General features: G+C 45.8%; 1 protein-coding gene across 1 annotated transcript in view; it reads right to left on the reverse strand.

Annotated features, from left to right (window-relative positions):
• Positions 1–25,354, reverse strand: part of LOC120998230 (prolyl endopeptidase) — a 138,858-nt gene that overhangs the window by 110,483 nt on the left and 3,021 nt on the right. Inside the window, exons 2-4 of the mRNA XM_040428816.1 lie at positions 24,744–24,818; positions 16,945–17,078; positions 8,314–8,444 (exon numbers count right to left, since the gene is read on the reverse strand). Coding sequence (XP_040284750.1) covers positions 8,314–8,444; positions 16,945–17,078; positions 24,744–24,818 — 340 coding nt within the window. The remainder of the gene's footprint in view (positions 1–8,313; positions 8,445–16,944; positions 17,079–24,743; positions 24,819–25,354) is intronic.

The following is a 25,354-nucleotide window of genomic DNA, read 5'->3' on the forward strand; positions in this document are numbered from 1 at the left end:
GTGTGAAGAGTGGGAGAAGAGGGTTGCATTGACAATCCAACACAATGGGCAGCACACTGCACACATTTTATAAGTGGTCAGAAACTTGTAAATAACTAATGAAAGAATAAAGTTAAGTTAAAACCAAGCACACCATTGTTTTGCTTGTGAAATTCCCAATAAGTTTGATGTGTCACATGACCCTCTTCCTATTGAAAAAACAAAAGTTGGATTCAAAATGGCCGACTTCAAAATGGCCGCCATGGTCACCACCCATCTTGAAAAGTTCCCCCCCCTCAGATATACTAATGTGCCACAAACAGGAAGTTAATATCACCAACCATTCCCATTTTATTAAGGTGTATCCATATAAATGGCCCACTCTGTATTTGCGGCATCCAGGTAAGATAACACGGTTCTTCTAACATCCAGGTTGTATCTCTTTCAGTAGTTGGAAATGGACAAAAGGAAGGCAATGATACTTACTGTTCACAATGAAACCTGGAAACAACCTTGGGAAGGAAGGACAATGTCTGAGAATTATACAATCGTCCAGGACCAAAAGGTATGAAGGCTTGCAGGAAAATGCCTGGATTTCTCCAATCCTTCTTGCAGTTGTTATTGCTACTAGAAAAACTGTTTTGTAGGTGAGTAGTTTCAAATGAATCTGATCCACTGGTTCAAATGGAGGTTCCATCAAGGCTGAGAGGACCAAGTTTAGGTCCCAGGGTGGAATGACTGAACGGATAGTAGGCAACCTTCTCGTAGCCCCCTTTAGGAAACGTTTAATAAGAGGCGAGTCTGCCAACTTTCTATCTAGAAAAGCACTTAAAGCTGATATCTGTATTTTGAGTGTAGCAGGCATAAAGACCTTTATCCAATCCTGCCTGTAAGAAACCAAGAATCTGAGGTAGGTCTGGATAAAGGCTATTATTTGAGAAGGATAAAAAAAAGCGTTCCAGGTTCTTAAATAGATTTTGCATGTTATAGGCTTGCGAATCAACATTAAAGTGGTAATGACATCATCCGACAACCCTTTCTTCTTCAAGGCGAGGTGTTCAGTCGCCAGGCCGTCAGGTTGAGCTTGCTTATCTTTGGATGAAATACCAGACCTTGATGGAGAAGATCCGGGATCTAAGGCAAGGGCGAGAATATTCCCGCAGACAGCCGGAGCAGCAGGGTGAACCAAGACCTTCTTGGCCAAAATGGAGCAATGAAAACTACTTGAGCCTCTTCCTCCTCTACCTTCATCAGAGTTCTTGGAATCAAACCGAAGGGATGGAATGCATAAAGTAGCGTCTTCGGCCATGGCTGGGAGAGAGCACCTATCCATAAAGGCTGATCCTGACGGGAGAGGGAGCAAAATCTCCTGGTCTGTGTGTTGACCCTTGTGGCGAATAGATCTAGGTCTGGTATGCCCCATTTTTCGCAGATCATCTGGAATATTTGAGAATTTAGGGACCATTTTCCTTCCTTCAAAGTTTTGTGGCTGAGAAAGTCGGCTACTATATTGTCTTCTCCTTTGACATGGACCGCAGTTAAAGGGGTTCCCCGGGATTGGGGACATTTGTCTATTAGTAATCTAATAAACATTACAAACATGCATGTGGTACCTTTAGAACATATTGCTGAAGCCCTGTTTTCCTCCTTTCAATTCATGGCCAGAAGTGAGTATTTTCTTATCTTCAGTGACGTCCCGGGTCCCTGGCAGGCGAGCAAAGCCTCCTCTGCTCAGGGAGCCCGGTGAAGTCACTGGCAGTCTAGATAATTATGCAGAGAGGTTGGAGGGGCGGTAACTTGTCCAGCCGTCATCGCGCTAAGCCCCGCCCCCAGTAGGTGACATCACCTGACCTTCAGCATTACAATGAATGGAGGAGGATTACTATGCTTGTTAGCATAGAAAACGCCTCCCATCAGAATTACTAGCTAATGGGGCAGAAGGCTTTAGAAAGGAGGAATTCCTTTCACCACAGGATGACATGGCCATGCCAATTGCATATATAGCCTGGCAGGCGAGCAAAGCCTCCTCTGCTCAGGGAGCCCGGTGACGTCACTGGCAGTCTAGATAATTATGCAGAGAGGTTGGAGGGGCGGTAACTTGTCCAGCCGTCATCGCGCTAAGCCCCGCCCCCAGTAGGTGACATCACCTGACCTTCAGCATTACAATGAATGGAGGAGGATTACTATGCTTGTTAGCATAGAAAACGCCTCCCATCAGAATTACTAGCTAATGGGGCAGAAGGCTTTAGAAAGGAGGAATTCCTTTCACCACAGGATGACATGGCCATGCCAATTGCATATATAGCATTTAGACAATGGCATGTTGATTGTGTAAAAAAAAAAAAAAAGATAATAAAAACAATGGCTCAGTTGAAAGAAAAAGGTAATAGTGTAATCAGTCTGCTTTTTTTTTGTTGATTTGAAATAAACGGAGAATCCTATTTATGTAATGAGGCTGCTTTTGTCTAGTTTAAAATATATTTTTTATCCCTGTACTTGTGTTTTGGAATGAATCTTTTTTGCACATTCTCCTTTTGGAGTTGCAGTGTGTGCATTTCACTTTCCTGTGGTTATACATCGGTTTCAACTGATTGCCAGGTCAGTATATAAGGTTTACCTTGAAATAAATAACCTTGAAATATACCTTGAAATATATATAGAGGAGCGTGCCCCATACAGTGTGACAGTGTCAGGTATGTTTATAGCTGCATGTGGGAGCGTGCCCCTTACAGTGTGACGGTGTCAGGTATGTTTATGGATGCATGTGGGAGCGTGCCCCTTACAGTGTGACGGTGTCAGGTATGTTTATAGATGCATGTTGGAGCGTGCCCCTTACAGTGTGACGGTGTCAGGTATGTTTATGGATGCATGTGGGAGCGTGCCCCTTACAGTGTGACGGTGTCAGGTATGTTTATAGATGCATGTGGGAGCGTGCCCCTTACAGTGTGACGGTGTCAGGTATGTTTATGGATGCATGTGGGAGCGTGCCCCTTACAGTGTGACGGTGTCAGGTATGTTTATGGATGCATGTGGGAGCGTGCCCCTTACAGTGTGACGGTGTCAGGAATGTTTATGGATGCATGTGGGAGCGTGCCCCTTACAGTGTGACGGTGTCAGGTATGTTTATAGATGCATGTGGGAGCGTGCCCCTTAGGCCCCTTTCACACGGGCGAGTATTCCGTGCGGATGCGATGCGTGCGGTGAACGCATTGCACCCGCACTGAATACTAACCCATTCATTTCTATGGGGCTGTTCACATGAGCGGTGATTTTCCCGCATCACTTATGCGTTACGTGAAAAATTGCAGCATGCTCTATATTCTGAATTTTTTTTGCAACGCAGGCCCCCCATAGAAGTGAATGGGGTTGCGTGAAAATCGCAAGCATCCGCAAGCAAGTGCGGATGCGGTGCGATTTTCACGCACGGTTGCTAGGAGATGATCGGGATGGAGACCCGATCATTATTATTTTCCCTTATAACATGGTTATAAGGGAAAAATCAATGGAAAAAAGTACGAGAAATAATAGCATTCTGAATACAGAATGCGGAGTAAAACAGCGCTGGAGGGGTTAAAAAAAATAAATACAATTTTTTTTAACTCACCTTAGTCCACTTGATCGCGTAGCCCGGCATCTCCTTCTGTCTCCTTTGTTGAATAGGACCTGTGGTGAGCATTAATTACAGTTACAGGACCTTTGATGACGTCACTCCGGTCATCACATGGTACGTCACATGATCTTTTACCATGGTGATGGATCATGTGATGACCGGAGTGACGTCATCAAAGGTCCTGTTCCTGTAATTAAAGGGACACTGACAGGCCCAATAAGCATATTTAGGTGTATAAAAATATATATATATATATATATATATATATATATATATATATATATATATATATATATATATATATATATATATATATACACATACAGTGCAGGTCTTATAAAGTGTATTAGAATCATCTAAGTATCCCCCCTGTCCACCTTATAAATACAGTAAAATGAAATTTTATAACCTGCTTGAATCGTCTTCAATCTGCCCAAGGGGCGGCGTTTCATCTCCACTTGCGCCCAGCCAGCCTCACCCCAACTGCCGTTTTGAAGCGCCGCCCAGCTCATCAATATTCACAAGATCCGGTGCATGCCCAATACAATCCTATGGGCATCGGCCTCCGGCTCATCTTCAGCGCATGCGCCCGGCACCCTCACTGGCCGGGATCACATCTCAGAGGCCGATGCAGCCTCTGCTTTATGCGCATGCGCCGGGCACAGTTCAGAGCAGCGCTTCAGAGTAGCCGCCCAGCGAAGTGAATATTGATGAGCTGGCCGGCGCTTCAAAACGGCAGTTGGGGTGAGGCTGGCTGGGCGCATGTGGAGATGAAACGCCGCCCCTTGGGCAGATTGAAGACGATTCAAGCAGGTTATAAAACTTCACATTACTATAGTTATAAGGTGGACAGGCCTGATACTTAGATGATTCTAATACACTTTATAAGACCTGTACTGTCATATATATACCTAAATATGCTTATTAGGCCTGTCAGTGTCCCTTTAATGCTCACCACAGGTCCTGTTCAACAAAGGAGACAGAAGGAGATGCCGGCTACGCGATCAAGTGGACTAAGGCGAGTTAAATTATTATTATTATTTTTTTAACCCCTCCAGCGCTGTTATACTATGCATTCTGTATTCAGAATGCTATTATTTTCCCTTATAACCATGTTATGAGGGAAAATAATACAATCTACAGAACACCGATCCCAAGCCCGAACTTTTGTGAAGTTTGGGTACCAAACATGCGCGATTTTTCTCACGTGAGTGCAAAATGCATTACAATGTTTTGCACTCGCGCGGAAAAATCGCGGGTGTTCCCGCAAAGCACATTTTCCCGCAACGTCAGTGTGAAAGAGGCCTTACAGTGCGACGGTGTCAGGTATGTTTATGGATGCATGTGGGAACGTGCCCCTTACAGTGTGATGGTGTCAGGTATGTTTATAGATGCATATGGGAGCGTGCCCCTTACAGTGTGATTATGTCAGGTATGTTTATGGATGCATGTGGGAGCGTGTCCCTTACAGTGTGTCAGATTGTCTCTAAGCTCTGCAAACACTGAGCACATGACAGATGCCAGAGATAGAGCAAGGAGAAGTTTATGGGCGTACATATGGGGGAGGAATATGAGGCAAGAGGATGAATATGTATGAGGGGGCAGATCGAAGGAGGAGTGGAGGCTGTGCAGGATGCATGAATATGTATGAGGGGGGCGGCTGCAGGGACACTATGTTAGACAGGAGAAGCACTGTCCTTGGGGCTGAGGAGAGACCGAATGGAAGAGCTCTGAACTGGAAATGGCTTAGATGTTCTCCTATGAAAACAGCGATCCTAAAATATTTCTGATGAAGTAGATATATTGGAACATGATAGTAAGCATCCTGGAGATCCATCATTACCATGTAACAATTTTGAGGGAGCAAGTTGATGGTTGATTTTTTAGTCTCCATCTTGAACTTCTTGTAGAGGATGGATTTGTTCAGGGATTTTAAATTTATTATTAAACTGAAGGATCCGTTTGGCTTTTGTACTAGAAATATCTGAGAATAGAAACCCTTGCCGCACTGATCTTCTGGAACTGAAAGGAGAACTCTCTTTTTCTACCAGGGAAGAGATTTCTGATTCATACATGACTGTCTTTGTTTTTGAGACAGTTTTTTGTTCATCATAAATCGATCTGGAGGAGGGGATAAAAACTCCAGTCTTAAACCTTCTTTTAGGGTAGTTAATACCCACGGGGAGGCTCCTATTTGTTCCCAGGCTGAAGTGAAGCCTGTTAACCTGCCTCCTACCTGTCCTCTGTTGTCATTGGATGGGACGGCAGGAGCTCTCAAGATTAAATAAGAATCCTCTTCCTCTGACCCTAGAAGGCTGCCACTTCCTTGATCCTTCTTTCTTCTTTTGATCCAGTCTTGTTCTTTTCTGGTTCTGAAAGGATCGCCTCTGATGAAAATAACGGCTTTCCAAGGGGTATCCTTTTTTCTTGTCAGAGGCCTTTTCTAGGATATCATCTAACCCTGAGCCAAACAAGCCATCTCCCTCACAGGGAATTGAGCACAGGCGGCTTTTTGAGCTCACGTCACCTGACCATGACCGAAGCCAGATCGCTCTACAAGCCGCCTTAGACAGAGCGGCTGACCTGGCGGAAAATTTGACTAAGTCAGCAGACAAGTCGGCTAAAAAATTTAAAGCTTTTTTTTTTAACATAGGCAAGGAGGCCAAGATTTCTTCTCTTGGGGTACCCGCAGCTAAGTGGTCCTCAAACTGATTAAGCCAGACAGACAGTGTTCTGGCTGTACAGGTAGAAGCTATACTAGGGCGCAGCAGAGCCGTATTTGTCTCCCAGGCTTTTATTAATAAACTCTCCGATTTCTTGTCCATGGGCTCTCGTAAGAGCCCCATATCGTCAAACAGGAGAGAGATTTTTTTAGAAATGCGGGCAACTGGGGCATCAACCTTTGGCGTCTCGTCCCACAGATTAAACTCAGTCTCTGCAAAAGGATATTTTCTTTTAAAGGAGTTTGTTACAGCCGTTCTCCTTTCAGGATCTCTCCACTCTTTGGATATCGGAGACTTAATGTTATTATGGATGGGGAAGACCGTTCTTCTTTCTCCCAGACCCTGGAACATCTGATCCTGAATGGAGTGGGCTTCCTTTACATCTTGAATATCCATGGTGGAACCAAATGTCTTTAGAAGACAGACTGTTTCTTCTGGGAGAAACAAAGGTCTACCCGAGCCATCATCTGAGGAAGCAGAGTCCGGATCAGATAATAATTCCCCCTCATCCAGATCAAATGCCACCTCAGAAGTATGGGATTTATGAGACGTGGATGGACGTGGGGATTGTGGTGCAATTCTTAAGTCCGCTGCCGCATTAACTTCCTCCTTAATAATAGCTCTCATGGAATCAAGGAAGGAAGACGACTCCCTCTGTAACCACTTTTTCGGTCCACTTCTGACATAAGGCTTTTTTTTAGATTTAGAGGAAAATAACTTCCTGCAGATGGCGCACTTTCTGTGTCTTGAATCTCCACTAGCTGGTTTAGGTGCCATGGTCTCAGTGCCCTAAGATTTAAATAAAAAAAGGGCTATAGGTCCATGAATATTTAAAAGGCCACCACATTCACCAGGGTGGAATTTCACTGCCACCAATAATACCCAAGGAGCTGTGCATACTAAAAGACCTAGAAAAGATAGAAAAAATAACTCCGCCAGGGGAGGAGGTTTACTGAGCTGAGGGCAGAGGCAGCGGGATCTCCAGGCTTTCTTGCGGCGTCAGTATCCACGGGGGCAAGCATGACTGCAGGCGGTGAGCGCACACTTGTTCAGCCGGCCTATTGCATTTGAATGATTCAGCAGTCGCGCTCTTATCAGAAGCCGCCGCATTAATGCGAGATTCTCTTGTCCAAGGAGAATTTCGCCTGGTGACGTCACGGGTCAGGATCCCGAGCGATTTCCCCTTACCTGGGAATATAGCGAGCCCGGGGATGCCTGCAGGGCTTACTCCGAGGAAGGGGTAAGGGAGGCAGCGCGTCCCCGGGGTAAGGGAGGCAGCGCGTCCCCGGGGTAAGGGAGGCAGCGCGTCCCCGGGGTAAGGGAGGCAGCGCGTCCCCGGGGTAAGGGAGGCAGCGCGTCCCCGGGGTAAGGGTGGCAGCGCGTCCCCGGGGTACCTGTTCCCTGCACCAGACCTCCCACCTAATGTGGGGAAGAAGCAAGGCTGGGCGAAAGAAAAATACATTCCTGTCACTGCAGGAGAAGCTCCCACGCATCCTGAGGACAGAAAACAACAACTGAATAGGTAAGGGGAGGAGGCCTTTTAAATCATGTGCTCCTGCGCCGTTTCCTGTCCTGAGGGTGGGGACACCCTCCTGTAAGTGCTGTTGGCGCCGGGGAAAAGTGCATCTTATAAATCAAAAAATACGGTAGTTTCTCTCAGACTAAGTGCTAAATCCACATCCATGAAGGTCAAAACCTCTCTAATGTTCTCCATGATCTTGGGGCTGCTTCTGAATGTGTGTGTTAGGGTAACAGATTACTCTGTTTACTGTGTGTAGTGGATGAGAGCTAGTCTCCACCCACCAGATGTACAAAAACGGCAAACTAGAGACACAGCCTGCAAAGTAGAAAACTGCTAAAAATGCCAGATACAAGTGATATAATGGCCAGAAATAGTGCTATTCCTCACATACACACACTGCAGTATTGATCAATGCAAAGTTTGTTGAAAGGTTAGGTACGCTGTAAAGCATTTTTCTTGCAATATCAAAGTTGTCTAACCTCGCAATGCAACAGTGCCATCTTCAGAAAATGTATTAGGGTCCAGAAAAATCCGGGGTTCGGCATCTAGATTATCTTGAACATACATCACTCTTTGATTTTGAAGGCCAGAATTGTAGAAATAGAAATACCTTAAATGGAAAAGATTGAGTGTTACTTTGAATAGTAAACCAATGCAATACAATACATAAATACATGGAGAAAGGGCTTGTACTACAACCATTTTAGAAAATGTAAATTTTTGTCATTTCCCCCCCTAATAATCCAAAATACACTGCTCAAAAAAATAAAGGGAACACAAAAATAACACATCCTAGATCTGAGTCACTTAAATATTCTTCTGAAATACTTTGGTCTTTACATAGTTGAATGTGCTGACAACAAAATCACACAAAAATAAAAAAATGGAAATCTAATTTTTCAACCCATGGAGGTCTGGATTTGGAGTCACACTCAAAATTAAAGTGGAAAAAACACACTACAGGCTGATCCAACTTTGATGTAATGTCCTTAAAACAAGTCAAAATGAGGCTCAGTAGTGTGTGTGGCCTCCACGTGCCTGTATGACCTCCCTACAACGCCTGTGCATGCTCCTGATGAGGTGGCGGACGGTCTCCTGAGGGATCTCCTCCCAGACCTGGACTAAAGCATCTGCCAACTCCTGGACAGTCTGTGGTGCAATGTGACATTGGTGGATAGAGCGAGACATGATGTCCCAGATGTGCTCAATTGGATTCAGGTCTGGGGAACGGGCGGGCCAGTCCATAGCATCAATTCCTTCGTCTTGCAGGAACTGCTGACACACTCCAGCCACATGAGGTCTACCATTGTCTTGCATTAGGAGGAACCCAGGGCCAACCGCACCAGCATATGGTCTCACAAGGGGTCTGATGAGCTCATCTTGGTACCTAATGGCAGTCAGGCTACCTCTGGCGAGCATATGGAGGGCTGTGCGGCCCTCCAAAAAAATGCCACCCCACACCATTACTGACCCTCCAGCATGACCGGTTTGGCATTGGATGTTGCAGGGAGCAGAACGTGCTCCACGGCGTCTCAAGACTCTGTCACATGTGCTCAGTGTGAACCTGCTTTCATCTGTGAAGAGCACAGGGCGCCAGTGGCGAATTTGCCAATCTTGGTGTTCTCTGGCAAATGCCAAACGTCCTGCACGGTGTTGGGCTGTAAGCACAACCCCCACCTGTGGACGTCGGGCCCTCATATCACCCTCATGGAGTCTGTTTGAGCCGACACATGCACATTTGTGGCCTGCTGGAGGTCATTTTGCAGGGCTCTGGCAGTGCTCCTCCTGTTCCTCCTTGCACAAAGGCGGAGGTAGCGGTCCTGCTGCTGGTTTGTTGCCCTCCTACGGCCTCCTCGACATCTCCTGATGTACTGGCCTGTCTCCTGGTAGCGCCTCCATGCTCTGGACACTACGCTGACAGACACCGCAAACCTTCTTGCCACAGCTCGCATTGATGTGCCATCCTGGATAAGCTGCACTACCTGAGCCACTTGTGTGGGTTGTAGAATCCGTCTCATGCTACCACTAGAGTGAAAGCACCGCCAGCATTCAAAAGTGACCAAAACATCAGCCAGGAATCATAGGAACTGAGAAGTGATCTGTGGTCACCACCTGCAGAACCACTCCTTTAATGGGGGTGTCTTGCTAATTGCCTATAATTTACACCTGTTGTCTATCCCATTTGCACAACAGCATGTGAAATTGATTGTCACTCAGTGTTGCTTCCTAAGTGGACAGTTTGATTTCACAGAAGTGTGATTGACTTGGAGTTACATTGTGATGTTTAAGTGTTCCCTTTATTTTTTTGAGCAGTGTATTTTGTGATGCTGGCAATATTTTGTGATGGACTGTGGTATTTGGCTCTGTTGGGGTGGTATAATGCGCCGCAATAGGATATTGCTGGCCCTACCTTCCTCAGACTACAAACCGGGGCCACTTTTAGTATTTTTTCCAGGGCCACTTTAAGTTCCCAATTCACCCCTGAAAAATAAGTATTGTTAAAATAGGTCCACAAAAAAATGATATAACAAGGACAGTCGTGTGAATGCACCCTGACTATTCCCGCCGGACCTCTACACAGGTCACAGAACATGCCCTAGAAAATTCAGTCTCCTCCAGTCTATTATGTCTATGGCCCATGCAGCTAAAATATTTTAGATCTAGTGGCCAGTGCAGAAATAGGGCGATTTTTAAATTTTTAACAATATAAATTTAAAATAAATAAATAAAAATCACCCAGAAATTCTACAAAATATGTTTAACATAAAAAGGTGATTAGGTCATTTTCAGATCACACATTTCATTTAAAATAGTACAGAGATTCATGGAAAAAAGTGCAAAAATGATTTAGATAACCTAACAAAAAGACCAAAAAAAATAAAGCACATACCAAAATGCACTTACCGTAACTTTTCTAGTCATTAAAGGGGTTTTCCGGTAAAAATTATTACTTTTTTTTTTTATCAAGTGCCCACAGCATGCCCCCTGATTCATACTTAGGCTACTTTCACACTCGCGTTTGGTGTGGATCCGTCATGGATCTGCACAAACGCCTCCGTTCAGATAATACAACCGCATGCATCAGAACGGATCCGTTTGTATTATCTTTAACATAACAAAACGGATCCTTCTTGAACTCCACTGAAAGTCAATGGGGGACGGATCCGTTTTCTATTGTGCCAGATTGTGTCAATGAAAACGGATCGTCCCCTTTGACTTACATTGTGTGCCAGGACGGATCTGTTTGGCTCAGTTTTGTCAGACGGACAACAAAACGCTGCAAGCAGCGTTTTGGTGGCTGCCTCCAAATCGGAATAAAGGCGGAACGGAGGCAAACTGATGCATTCTGAGCGGATCCTTTTCCATTCCGAATGCATTAAGGGCAAAATGGATCCGTTTTGGACCGCTTGAGAGCCCTGAACGGATCTCGGAAACGGAAACCAAAACGCCAGTGTGAAAGTAGCCTTACCTGCTTCATGACACTACAGTCCTCTGCGCTACCCATGCTGTATCTATCTTTCGATCTTGACACTATTGACATCTGGCTGGCTATGGACGTAGTCACATGCACCACTTCGCAAATGTCTTTCTTTAGCGGTGATGTGGCCACAAGCAGCACGTCACCGGTGAAGCCATTGGCTGGAGTGGTGCACGTAACTATGCCCATAGCCAGACAGATGTAAACAGCATGAGAACTGGAAGGTGGAGACAGCTTGGGCAACACGGAGGACTAGAGAAGTGTGGAGCACGTCAGCATGAATCTTCTGTTTTAGGGCCATGCTGCTGGAAAACCTCTTTAAGGCCATGTTCAAATGGGGTGGATTTCCTGCACTTTTTGTATACTATAGTCTAATGCAATAAAAATGAAAAATACATAGAGAGACATTAGGGTGTGCAGAATAAGCTGCAGATTTTTGGGATCTGTATATTATTCCACAGCATGTGAACAAAGACCAGCAGGGTATAACACCCTGGTAATGATGTGCTTAACATTTTTATTTTTTTACTTTAGCAAAGTGTCTGTATCTTTTCTGGACGTCACATTATCTTAAGATGCCCATAAATGTAAGCGTAAAGTGTAAGGGACCCTCCCCTGACAGATGATGCTGGGGGAAAGAAGGATCGAACATGCTGAAGTTCAATGCCTGATCATTCTGTTCTAGAAGGAGATAAGCCACCACCAGAGAACACAAGCAAACAAGGCTGAGCGAAGGGTGCATCTGTCTTACTGAGGGTTCAGCTGAAGGTGTATGGGCACCTTTGGGCCTGAGTGTGCACCCACACAAATAGTTATTACTGAAGGAGAGAGAAGACTGAACATTTTTAGCATTTCTTTTTGCGACGTACCCTTAAAGGGAACCGGCCATGTTGTTCTTGGAGTCCCGAGAAAGAGAAGCTGAGCAGACTGATGTATAGTTCTATGGGAAAAGATTCAGTAAAACTTGTAATTTATTCATTTAAATCTCTGCTCTTTCCAGTCTTAGAAGCCCAGATGGGCAGTCCTATTCAGGGACTGACAGCTATATCTGTGTGTCAATCACTGAATTGGAATGCCCGTCTGGGCTTCTAAGCCTAAAAAGAGCAGAGATTTAAATGAATAAATTACAAGTTTTAGGCTACTTTCACACTAGCGTTCGGGGCTCCGCTTGTGAGTTCCGTTTGAAGGGCCTCACAAGCGGCCCCGAACGGATCCGTCCAGCCCTAATGCATTCTGAGTGGATGCGGATCCGCTCAGAATGCATCAGTCTGGCTCCGTTTGTCCTCCGCTCCGCTCAGCAGGCGGACACCTGAACGCAGCTTGCAGCGTTCAGGTGTCCGCCTGGCCGTGCGGAGGCAAACGGATCCGTCCAGACTTACAATGTAAGTCAATGGGGACGGATCCGTTTGAAGTTGACACAGTATGGCTCAATTTTCAAACGGATCCGTCTCCCATTGACTTTCAATGTAAAGTCAAAACGGATCCGTTTGCATTATCATGAACAAAAAAAAAAAAAATAAATATATATATTTTTTTGTTCATGGTAATGCAAACGGATCCGTTCTGAACGGATCTAAGCGTTTGCATTATAGGTGCGGATCCGTCTGGGCACATACCAGACGGATCCGACCTAAACGCAGGTGTGAAAGTAGCCTTGCTGAATCTTTTCACCTAAAACTAGATATCTAACTGCTCAACTCCTCTTGGTCTATAACATGCTGCCTGCAGATCAGATTCCACGTGACAGGTTACCCTTTAAGATTTTGAAACACATCCAGCAAAATGACTTCATCTGCCAAATCAACCTCATGTATGTTTTAACCACCTCAGCCCCCAGTGCTTAAACACCCTGAAAGACCAGGCCACTTTTTACACTTCTGACCTACACTACTTTCACCGTTTATTGCTCGGTCATGCAACTTACCACCCAAATTAATTTTACCTCCTTTTCTTCTCACTAATAGAGCTTTCATTTGGTGGTATTTCATTGCTGCTGACATTTTTACTTTTTTTGTTATTAATCGAAATTTAACGATTTTTTTGCAAAAAAATGACATTTTTCACTTTCAGTTGTAAAATTTTGCAAAAAAAAACGACATCCATATATAAATTTTGCTCTAAATTTATTGTTCTACATGTCTTTGATAAAAAAAAAATGTTTGGGTAAAAAAAAATGGTTTGGGTAAAAGTTATAGCGTTTACAAACTATGGTACAAAAATGTGAATTTCCGCTTTTTGAAGCAGCTCTGACTTTCTGAGCACCTGTCATGTTTCCTGAGGTTCTACAATGCCCAGACAGTACAAACACCCCACAAATGACCCCATTTCGGAAAGTACACACCCTAAGGTATTCGCTGATGGGCATAGTGAGTTCATAGAACTTTTTATTTTTTGTCACAAGTTAGCGGAAAATGATGATTTTTTTTTTTTTCTTACAAAGTCTCATATTCCACTAACTTGTGACAAAAAATAAAAACTTCCATGAACTCACTATGCCCATCACGAAATACCTTGGGGTCTCTTCTTTCCAAAATGGGGTCACTTGTGGGGTAGTTATACTGCCCTGGCATTCTAGGGGCCCAAATGTGTGGTAAGGAGTTTGAAATCAAATTCTGTAAAAAATGACGAGTGAAATCCGAAAGGTGCTCTTTGGAATGTGGGCCCCTTTGCCCACCTAGGCTGCAAAAAAGTGTCACACATCTGGTATCTCCGTATTCAGTAGAAGTTGGGGAATGTGTTTTGGGGTGTCATTTTACATATACCCATGCTGGGTGAGATAAATATCTTGGTCAAATGCCAACTTTGTATAAAAAAATGGGAAAAGTTGTCTTTTGCCAAGATATTTCTCTCACCCAGCATGGGTATATGTAAAAAGACACCCCAAAACACATTCCCCAACTTCTCCTGAATACGGAGATACCAGATGTGTGACACTTTTTTGCAGCCTAGGTGGGCAAAGGGGCCCATATTCCAAAGAGCACCTTTCGGATTTCACTCGTCATTTTTTACAGAATTTGATTTCAAACTCCTTACCACACATTTGGGCCCCTAGAATGCCAGGGCAGTGTAACTACCCCACAAGTGACCCCATTTTGGAAAGAAGAGACCCCAAGGTATTCGCTGATGGGCATAGTGAGTTCATGGAAGTTTTTATTTTTTGTCACAAGTTAGTGGAATATGAGACTTTGTATGAAAAAAAAAAAAAAAAATCAATCATCATTTTCCACTAACTTGTGACAAAAAATAAAAAATTCTAGGAACTCGCCATGCCCCTCACGGAATACCTTGGGGTGTCTTCTTTCCAAAATGGGGTCACTTGTGGGGTAGTTATACTGCCCTGGCATTTTCCAGGGGCCCTAATGTGTGGTAAGTAGGTAAATGACCAGTGAAATCCGAAAGGTGCTCTTTGGAATATGGGCCCCTTTGCCCACCTAGGCTGCAAAAAAGTGTCACACATCTGGTATCTCCGTACTCGGGAGAAGTTGGGGAATGTGTTTTGGGGTGTCTTTTTACATATACCCATGCTGGGTGAGAGAAATATCTTGGCAAAAGACAACTTTTCCCATTTTTTTATACAAAGTTGGCATTTGACCAAGATATTTATCTCACCCAGCATGGGTATATGTAAAATGACACCCCAAAACACATTCCCCAACTTCTCCTGAGTACGGCGATACCAGATGTGTGACACTTTTTTTGCAGCCTAGATGCGCAAAGGGGCCCAAATTCCTTTTAGGAGGGCATTTTTAGACATTTGGATACCAGACTTCTTCTCACGCTTTGGGGCCCCTAGAATGCCAGGGCAGTATAAATACCCCACATGTGACCCCATTTTGGAAAGAAGACACCCCAAGGTATTCAATGAGGGGCATGGCGAGTTCATAGAAATTTTTTTTTTTTGGCACAAGTTAGCGGAAATTGATATTTTTTATTTTTTGCTCACAAAGTCTCCCGTTCCGCTAACTTGGGACAAAAATTTCAATCTTTCATGGACTCAATATGCCCCTCACGGAATACCTGGGGGTGTCTTCTTTCCGAAATGGGGTCACATGTGGGGTATTTATACTGCCCTGGCATTCTAGGGGCCCTAAAGCGTGAGAAGAAGTCTGGAATATAAATGTCTAAAAAATTTTACGCATTTGGATTCCGTGAGGGGTATGGTGAGTTCATGTGAGATTTTATTTTTTGTCACAAGTTAGTGGAATATGAGACTTTGTAAGAAAAAAAAATAATAATTCCGCTAACTTGGGCCAAAAAAATGTCTGAATGGAGCCTTACAGGGGGGTGATCAATGACAGGGGGGTTGATCAATGACAGGGGGGTGATCAATGACAGGGGGGTGATCAATGACAGGGGGGTGATCAATGACAGGGGGGTGATCAATGACAGGGGGGGGTAATCAATGACAGGGGGGGGTAATCAATGACAGGGGGGGGTAATCAATGACAGGGGGGTAATCAATGACAGGGGGGTGATCAATGACAGGGGGGTGATCAATGACAGGGGGGTGATCAATGACAGGGGGGTGATCAATGACAGGGGGGTGATCAATGACAGGGGGGTGATCAATGACAGGGGGGTGATCAATGACAGGGGGGTGATCAATGACAGGGGGGTGATCAATGACAGGGGGGTGATCAATGACAGGGGGGTGATCAATGACAGGGGGGTGATCAATGACAGGGGGGTGATCAGGGAGTCTATATGGGGTGATAACCACAGTCATTGATCATGCCCCTGTAAGGCTTCATTCAGACGTCCGGATGCGTTTTGCGGATCCGATCCATCTATCAGTGGATCCGTAAAAATCATGCGGACGTCTGAATGGAGCTTTACAGGGGGGTGATCAATGACAGGGGGGTAATCAATGACAGGGGGGTAATCAATGACAGGGGGGTGATCAGGGAGTCTATATGGGGTGATCACCACAGTCATTGATCATGCCCCTGTAAGGCTTCATTCAGACGTCCGGATGCGTTTTGCGGATCCGATCCATCTATCAGTGGATCCGTAAAAATCATGCGGACGTCTGAATGGAGCTTTACAGGGGGGTAATCAATGACAGGGGGGTGATCAATGACAGGGGGGTGATCAGGGAGTCTATATGGGGTGATCAGGGAGTCTATATGGGGTGATCAGGGGCTAATAAGGGGTTAATAAGTGACGGGGGGGGGGGGGTGTAGTGTAGTGTAGTGGTGCTTGGTGCTACTTTACTGAGCTACCTGTGTCCTCTGGTGGTCGATCCAAACAAAGGGGACCACCAGAGGACCAGGTAGCAGGTATATTAGACGCTGTTATCAAAACAGCGTCTAATATACCTGTTAGGGGTTAAAAAAAACACATCTCCAGCCTGCCAGCGAACGATCGCCGCTGGCAGGCTGGAGATCAACTCTCTTACCTTCCGTTCCTGTGTGCGCGCGTTCACAGGAAATCTCGCGTCTCGCGAGATGCCGCGTATATGCGTCCACTCGGAATGAATCAACCACCTCCAGGACGCGTCTGTGCGTACAGCGGTCCGGAGGTGGTTAAATAAGTAGAAGATCCCTCAGCTGAATAAAATAATTCTAAAATTCGTAATAGGTAAAAAAGAAAAATAAGCAGTACGCATTCATCTATGTGGTCATTTAATTACCTCTTCCCTTTCTTGAAATGGCAGCTATATTTGGGATAGTCGTACAGCTCAGTCATTCGTTCTTTAAATAGCCGTCTGACAGGGCATTGTTCAAGAAATGGCATAGTAAGTTTGTTCTGCGCCTCAACAAAGGCCTGAAAAAAGAAATAAAGAAATACACAGTCACGCAACTGACATCCAGTATTACATACAGGAAAAAGATTTACAGAGTAACTAGAGTTTAGAAAACGTTTGAAATATTAGAGACAGGCGCAAGTTAAGATTTGAGAGCCACCTTAATATCAGACTGGTGAGGGCTAAAAGACCCTTCTTGGAATCAGTGGAGGGTTCTCGTAGTCTAACTTCAACTACCAAAAATGTAATAAATATGCGATCGATATGTGGATAGCTTGTTTCAGCCACATGCACTGGATTGTTCCAAACCTCAATCATATAAAGTTGCAAAAATAAAATAAATAAATCTGCCACTTAAAGCGGCTATCAAACTTTAAAAACGTTATCAGTCCCCTTCAGATTGGCCCGGTCCCCGCTGCTGGGTCCCAGCTCTATCACTCAATGGCCACCTCCACAGGTTCCGGATCTTTGAGAATGAACATACTATTGACAGACTGCATGCTGCAACCAATCACTGGCAGCAGCAGTGACCCAGTGACATACCGCGTGTATGACACGTCACCTCAGTGTCCAGCAATTGGCTACAGTGGACATGTAAGGCCCATTCAACAGGATGTTGATTCCCAGAGACAGGTGAAATGTGGAGGTGGCCATGGAGCTGGAATCCAGCATGAACCCTAATGCGGGTCCAGCCACTCTAAAAGGGTCTTACAAAAGTTTTAAGTTGGATAACCTCTTTAACCCATGCATGAAGAAACAAAAATTTGCAGCATTCCAACAATTCCAAGAAACTGTGGGATTAAGGCTTGGGCTACAAGCAATATGCGACCAAAGATGAAATGTACGGCCAAAGATGGCTGCAGTTCAATGTTACATTGCAACTTCTGAAAGTGAATGGGGTCGAACTGTGAACTGCAAGTTGCCATGACCCAACAGTTGCAAGAATTCGAACCCTGCTGGGGCCATGTAGCCCTTGCTTTATTCATTCATGTTCTCTAATAAAGTATTTATAAAAGTACTTATTATTTAAGGGCCTGGTATGGGATTTTCTGGTACAAAATTACGTTTTAACACGTTCCTTCAGCATGGCCTCTGAAACAGATGATTCATACTTATCTGCTCCACGCTGTGGTTTCACTAGTGATGTGGCCACAAGCAGGGTGTCTCCGCTGAAGTCAGTCAATGGCAGGAGTGATGCAAGTGACCATTCCCATAGCCAGCTAGAGGTAAACAGTGCCGGGAACAGAAGATGGAGACAGCGGGGGTAGTGCAGACCTCTGGAGCAGGTAAGTATGAATCTTCTGTCTCATGAGCCAAGCCATAGGAGCTTGTTAAAAAAAATTTTTTACCGTAAAACTCCTTTTGAGTGGTTGTCTACTTTAGAAAACCCCATCTTTATTTACCCCTTTAGTAAATTTGAAGATAAAATATCTTCTGATTCAGGATCCTAATCTGTTGCCCAAAGTGGAGAGCAGCTACAGACAAATATTTCTGGAAGACCGGTCATGCTAAACATCCTACTAATTCGACTATTATCCATAGCTTCTCAAGTGGTAGTGCTGCAGGGAAATTGAACACTTAGACCCACGTTTACGAATGCTGTCTAACAGACATTGTAAACTAATGGGCCCTTTACATGGGCTGACATTTGAAAAGATCATCGCTAACCAGCATTACTAGTGATCTGGGGCTGTAAATTCACCGCTCATTACCTGATGAACGAGCAAAACGTGTGTTCATCGGGTAATTGTATCTTTTGTGCGGCACTAACTATCATCGTTTGGGCACAGATGTAATATTACCACTTTACAAAGCGTTGTTGTGGTCAGTTCAGTTCTGGGCACCAGTCCATAAAAAGGATGCACTGCAGCTGAAAAAAGTACAGAGGAGAGCGACTAAACTGATAAGGGGAATGGAGGGTCTTAGTTATGAAGAAAGATTAAAATAATTGAATTTATTTAGTCTTGAGAAGAGACGTCTAAGGGGGGACATGATTAACCTATACAAATATATAAATAGGCCATACAAAAGATATGGAGAAAAACTGTTCCAAGTAAAATGCCCTCAAAAGACAAGGGGGCGCTGCCTCCAACTGGAGAGGAAATAGACTTCCTCAGGACGTGGTCACAGCAGGAACAGTGGACAGTTTCAAAAAGGGCTTAGACCAGGCATGCTTAACCTGTGGCCCTCCAGCTGTTGCAAAACTACAACTCCCAGCATGCCTGAACAGCCTACAGCTATCAATATAGAACCAAAAAGAACGCCTCAATGTACAAACTATAAGTCAGGGCAAGGGATTAGAAACCATATAAACCTACAATGTTGTTAGAGAACAAACAAAAGAATGCCCAAAATATTCCACAAATATAATTTATTTAATTGTAATAAACATATCATGATTTATGAAATACTAGAAATATCAAAAAATGAAGAACCAGCAGAAAAACGGATGCCGCAATCCACAGGCCTATGCCGCTGTTACCCACCAAAAGATGGAAGACATGTCAAGTATGCCGATGGTGTATATCAAGGTGATTCCACATGAAGTAGCACTAATGATGCTGCTACTGCTGAGTAAAAAAACATATGGTCATCACCCTGGTACATAACTCAAAATACAGTTAAAGGGAACCTGTCACCAGGATTTTGTGCATAGAGCTGGGGACATGGGCTGCTAGATGGCCGCTAGCACATCTGCAATACCCAGTCCCCACAGCTCACTGCGCTTTTATTGTGTTAAAAAACCTTTTTGATCAATATGCAAATGACCTGATATGAGTCCTGTGTCCGGAGAGGAGTCAAGCAGAAAGGAGCCCAGCACCGCCCCGCGTCCTCCGAAACTCCTCCTTGCTGGCTGACGTCACAGAGCTGGAGCGCCGAAATCTCGCGATGCGCGAGCTAGCGCATGCGTAGTTCGTTCCCTGTGCTGATGCCAGCAAAGGGAATGAACATGATGCCGACACTGCGCATGCGCTAGCTCGCGCATTGCGAGATTTCGGCGCTCCAGCTCTGTGACGTCAGCCAGCAAGGAGATTCGGAGGACGCGGGGCGGTGCTGGGCTCCTTTCTGCTTGACTCATCTCCGGACACAGGACTCATATCAGGTCATTTGCATATTGATCAAAAAGGTTTTTTAACACAATAAAAGCGCAGAGAGCTGTGGGGACTGGGTATTGCGGATGTGCTAGCGGCCATCTAGCAGCCCATGTCCCCAGCTCTATGCACAAAATCCTGGTGACAGGTTCCCTTTAAGGAAAAATAAAACAGATGCTAAAATCTAGCAATAGAGGGAGAGATTACTACATCTCCTTGGGAAGCGTGCGTTCCACCCCTCCTCCTGACGAGTGCGGCGTCGTCATTGTGGGCTCGGCGTGCATCATCAGGTATGGAGCGCTCGATATTAGGCACCAGCTGCTGTGATTTTCTATTGACACCACATGTGTTTGGGATCTATGGGAGATATAAATAGGGGGATATGGCTACATTTTCATTCACCTCCCGACGAAGCTGAGGCGAAACACGCGTCGAGGTTCCTATCCTGACCTGTGCCTGCTGTTTTCACCCCCCATCATGTCTTGTGGTATGCTTTGATTTCTATCAGTAGTTATTTGCTGTGCTCCTCTATATCCTTTATTATAAGGTTCTGTGCATTATTATCTTTTGAGCGTTTAACCTCTCCCTCTATTGCTAGATTCTAGCGTCTGTTTTATTTTTCCTTAACTGTATTTTGAGTTGAGCCCTGTTTTTATGCTGGTTCTTCATTTTTTGTTATTTCTAGTATTTTATAAATCATGATATGTTTATTACAATGAACTAAATAATATTTTTGGAATATTTTGGGCATTCTTTTGTTGTTTGTTCTCTAACAACATTGTAGGTTTATATAGCCTACAGCCATCAGCAGGGCATTGTGGGAGTTGTAGTTTTACAACAGCTGGAGGGCCGCAGGTTGAGCATGCCTGGTTTAGACGAATTCTTAAAGGGATTCTGTCACCAGGTTTCACCCCCTCCAGATAAAAATATGGTTATGTTCAGGGAGCTTTAACCATTCGTCATGTGGTCTTATAAATGTAATCTGTAGGCTCATTTTGCTAAAAATACGCTATTACTAACCTGTCATTCATAAAAATAAGGTGCCCAAGGTGATGTAAATGGCTCCAAGCTGCCGCCCGCACCTGCTGCCGTTCATGCCCAGCGCCGCCTCATAATCTTCTGTGACGCCTCCTGCTCTCCCTCCCCCCCCTCCTCCTCCTGTAAGATTGCTGTGACCTCTCCTGCTCTCCCTCCCTCCCCCCTCCTCCTGCTGTGACGTCTCCTGCTCTCCCTCCCCCCTCCTCCTGCTGTGACGTCTCCTGCTCTCCCTCCCCCCTCCTCCTGCTGTGACGTCTCCTGCTCTCCCTCCCCCTCCTCCTGCTGTGACGTCTCCTGCTCTCCCTCCCTCCTCCTGCTGTGACGTCTCCTGCTCTCCCTCCCTCCCCCCTCCTCCTGCTGTAACATTGCGATGTTACAGCAGGAGGAGGGGGGAGGGAGGGAGAGCAGGAGACGTCACAGCAGGAGGAGGGGGGAGGGAGGGAGAGCAGGAGACGTCACAGCAGGAGGAGGGGGGAGGGAGGGAGAGCAGGAGACGTCACAGCAGGAGGAGGGGGGAGGGAGAGCAGGAGACGTCACAGCAGGAGGAGGGGGGAGGGAGAGCAGGAGACGTCACAGCAGGAGGAGGGGGGGGGAGGGAGAGCAGGAGACGTCACAGCAGGAGGAGGGGGGGGGAGGGAGAGCAGGAGACGTCACAGCAGGAGGGGGGGGGGGGAGGGAGAGCAGGAGACGTCACAGCAGGAGGGGGGGGGGGGAGGGAGAGCAGGAGACGTCACAGCAATCTTACAGCAGGAGGAGGGGGGGAGGGAGAGCAGGAGGCGGCACTGGGCACGAACGGCAGCAGGTGCGGGCGGCAGCTTGGAGCCATTTACATCCCCTTGGGCACCTTATTTTTATGAATGACAGGTTAGTAATAGCGTATTTTTAGCAAAATGAGCCTACAGATTACATTTATAAGACCACATTAGGAATGGTTAAAGCTCCCTGAACATAACCAGATTTTTATCTGGAGGGGGTGAAACCTGGTGACAGAATCCCTTTAAAGTAAAAAACATTAATGCTTATGAAAACGTGTAGAAATCTGAGTCTCACTTCCTTTTGGGATTCGCGTCCCCACCTATCCCTTGGTTGAACTTGATGGACGTATGTCTTTTTTCAAATGTATTAACTATTTAAAGGTGTTCTGCACTTTCATTTAACTGATGATCTATCCTCTGGATAGATCATCAGCTTCTGATCGGCGGGGGTCCGACACCCGGGACTCCCGCCGATCAGCTGTTTGAGAAGGTAGTAGTGCCGCGGCCTTCTCAGTGTTTACCGCCGGCCCACTGACGTCACGACTAGTATCACCTAGCGTGGGCGCGGCTAAGCTCTGTTCACTTGAATGGAGCTTAGCCCCGCCCACGCTAGTTGATACTAGTCGTGACGTCACTGGGCCAGCGGTAAACAGTGAGAAGGCCGCGGCGCTGTTGGAGCGCCGCTGCCTTCTCAAACAGCTGATCGGCGGGGGTCCCGGGTGTCGGACCCCCGCCGATCAGAAGCTGATGATCTATCCAGAGGATAGATAATCAGTTAAATGAAAGTGCAGAACCCCTTTAACTACGTTTCCAGTGGCAGATAGTGCTGTACAAACACGATGTGCTGCCGGGAAACAACAAGACAGTATGGGGAAGAGCGATGGCATTAGTGATCGCTCCTCTCCCTTCTCTGGAGGGGCTGGATGTAAATGCATGGGTCTCCTCCACCAGTGAGCAGTAATTGTCAGGAAGAAACGCTAGATCATCGACCCGTGTAAAGGGACCATTAGAGCAGGTAGTCACAATAGCTACCAAATTTATCACAGAGGTGCAAGCTGAGTAATAGATCTGGTGAATCTTTTTAGGACTTTCACCTCTTTTCTCATTGTATACCAACTCTTAGCTGACTTCCTTTAGATTAGAATTAGCAGCCAGAAAATTGGTGGAGATGTGCTGCCAGCTAATTCATGCTTGGCGCATTCGAGGTCATTTTACACGAACCAATAATCAGGGGTGAGCATTTGTATAAACGCTTGTTCTAGTCTTTCAGCCTACACCTATAATCATTAGGGGAGATTTATCAAACTGGTGTAACTGGTGTAAACGAAAACTGGCTTAGGAAGGGTTCAGTTCTGCGTTGTGTGAAAAACGCAGCAGGTTCTATATTCTGCGTTTTTCACGCAGCCCTGGCTCCATAGAAGTGAATGGGGCTTCAGTGAAAAACGCATTGCATCCGGAAGCAAATGCAGGCACAATGCGTTTTCCACTGATGGTTGCTAAAAGATGTTGTTTGTAAATCTTCCGTTTTTTATCACGCGTGTGAAAAACGCATCAAAACGCATTGCACCCGCGTGGAAAAAACTGAACGCAATCGCAGACAAAACTGACTGAACTTGCTTGCAAAATGGTGCGACTTTCACTGAACGCACCTCGAGACAATACATATCGTTCATGTTAGGCTACTTTCACACTAGCGTTTTGGCTTTCCGTTTGCGAGATCCATTCAGGGCTCTCACAAGCGGTTCAAAACGGATCAGTTTTGCCCTAATGAATTCTGAATGGAAAAGGATGAGCTCAGAATGCATCAGTTTGCCTCCGATCGTCTGCTCCATCAAGCAGTGTAAAGGGGCCTTAAAGGGCTTCTGTCAGCCCACTAAACCGTTTTTTTGGTTTTTTTTGCTTAATAATAACCCCTACACTGCGATTTATCCATACATAAGTAAAATAATAATTTTGGTTCAGTAGAATTTGCTAAAACCCTATTTTTATAATATGTAAATTACCTTGCTACCAGCAAGTAGGGCGGCTACTTGCTGGTAGCAGCCGCATCCTCCGATGGTAATGACGCCCCCTCCGCTTGTTGATTGACAGGGCCAGCGGACGGGATCTTTCTCTGCTGGCCCTGCCTGTTAGCATTCAATATCTGGCGCCTGCGCCGCACCTATCTTCAATCGGCGCAGGCGCACTGAGAGGCGGCCACTCACTCGGCCGCTTCATCCTCAATGCGCCTGCGCCGGGTGTAGATGTGATGTCATCGGCGCAGGCGCATTGAGGATGAAGCGGCCGAGTGAGTGGCCGCCTCTCAGTGCGCCTACGCAGATTGAAGATAGGTACGGCCGCGGCGCAGGCGCCAGATATTGAATGAAAACAGGCAGGGCCAGCAGAGAACTATTCCGTTCCCTGGCCCTGTCAATCAACAAGCAGAGGGGGCGTCATTACCATCGGAGGATGCGGCTGCTACCAGCAAGTAGCCGCCCTACTTGCTGGTAGCAAGGTAATTTACATATTATAAAAATAGGGTTTTAGCAAATTCTACTGAACCAAAATTATTATTTTACTTATGTATGGATAAATCGCAGTGTAGGGGTTATTATTAAGCAAAAAAAAAAAAACGGTTTAGTGGGCTGACAGAAGCCCTTTAAAGGGGTTGTCCCACCCTGCATAGGTCATCAATATCAGATTGGCAGGGGTCTCAGCTGTCTGAAGAGAAGGAAGCGTGAGGTAAGTGCCCCCGAGAGAAGCTGAACAAAACCTAAATCCATTTTATATGGTACGCCGGGGTGTCAGGTACAGGAAATACCTTGGTCTGCTCACTGTCTGGATCTTCCAGCCACCTGTACGGATCAGCTACTTTCACCCCATGGTAGTCGTCTATCTGCAGGACACACAAGGATAATTTCAGTACAAGCGTCACATCTGGTGGTGTAGCTGAGCAGCAAACAAGTGCATGCACTATAATATATGTGAGGAATATGGATTAATATTTACTGTCAGCCATGTCCTCACACCCCCATTTGCTGACAGATAGCGGAGGTAGTGAACTCCACAGGAGGGCCCTGCTTCAAAGCCCCAGGCCTGATTGTCATCTGATGCACCTCTCGGCATGTTCAGTGTACATGCAAAATTAGTTTCCACCCCCCAGCCACCTGAGTGTCAGATGGCAAGGAAGAAAGCCGCCCCCCCCCCCCCCCCCCCAGGGGGTCCAGGCTTCAAGGAGAAGGTCACACCTCACCTCCACCAGTTTGGAGCCAACTGAATCCTGCAGGAAAACCCCCAGCAGGGGGTATCCGCCCTTGCCCCGAATCAATGAGACCTCCCAGACATGTTGGCACCTACCTTTCATAAGGAGTTATGAACCGCCTGGCCATCGCAGGCGCAAACCGGATACATATTTGTGTCCCGGTGGCCATG

This window comes from Bufo bufo, chromosome 4 (assembly GCF_905171765.1).
Source record: "Bufo bufo chromosome 4, aBufBuf1.1, whole genome shotgun sequence".
Taxonomy (NCBI): domain Eukaryota; kingdom Metazoa; phylum Chordata; class Amphibia; order Anura; family Bufonidae; genus Bufo; species Bufo bufo.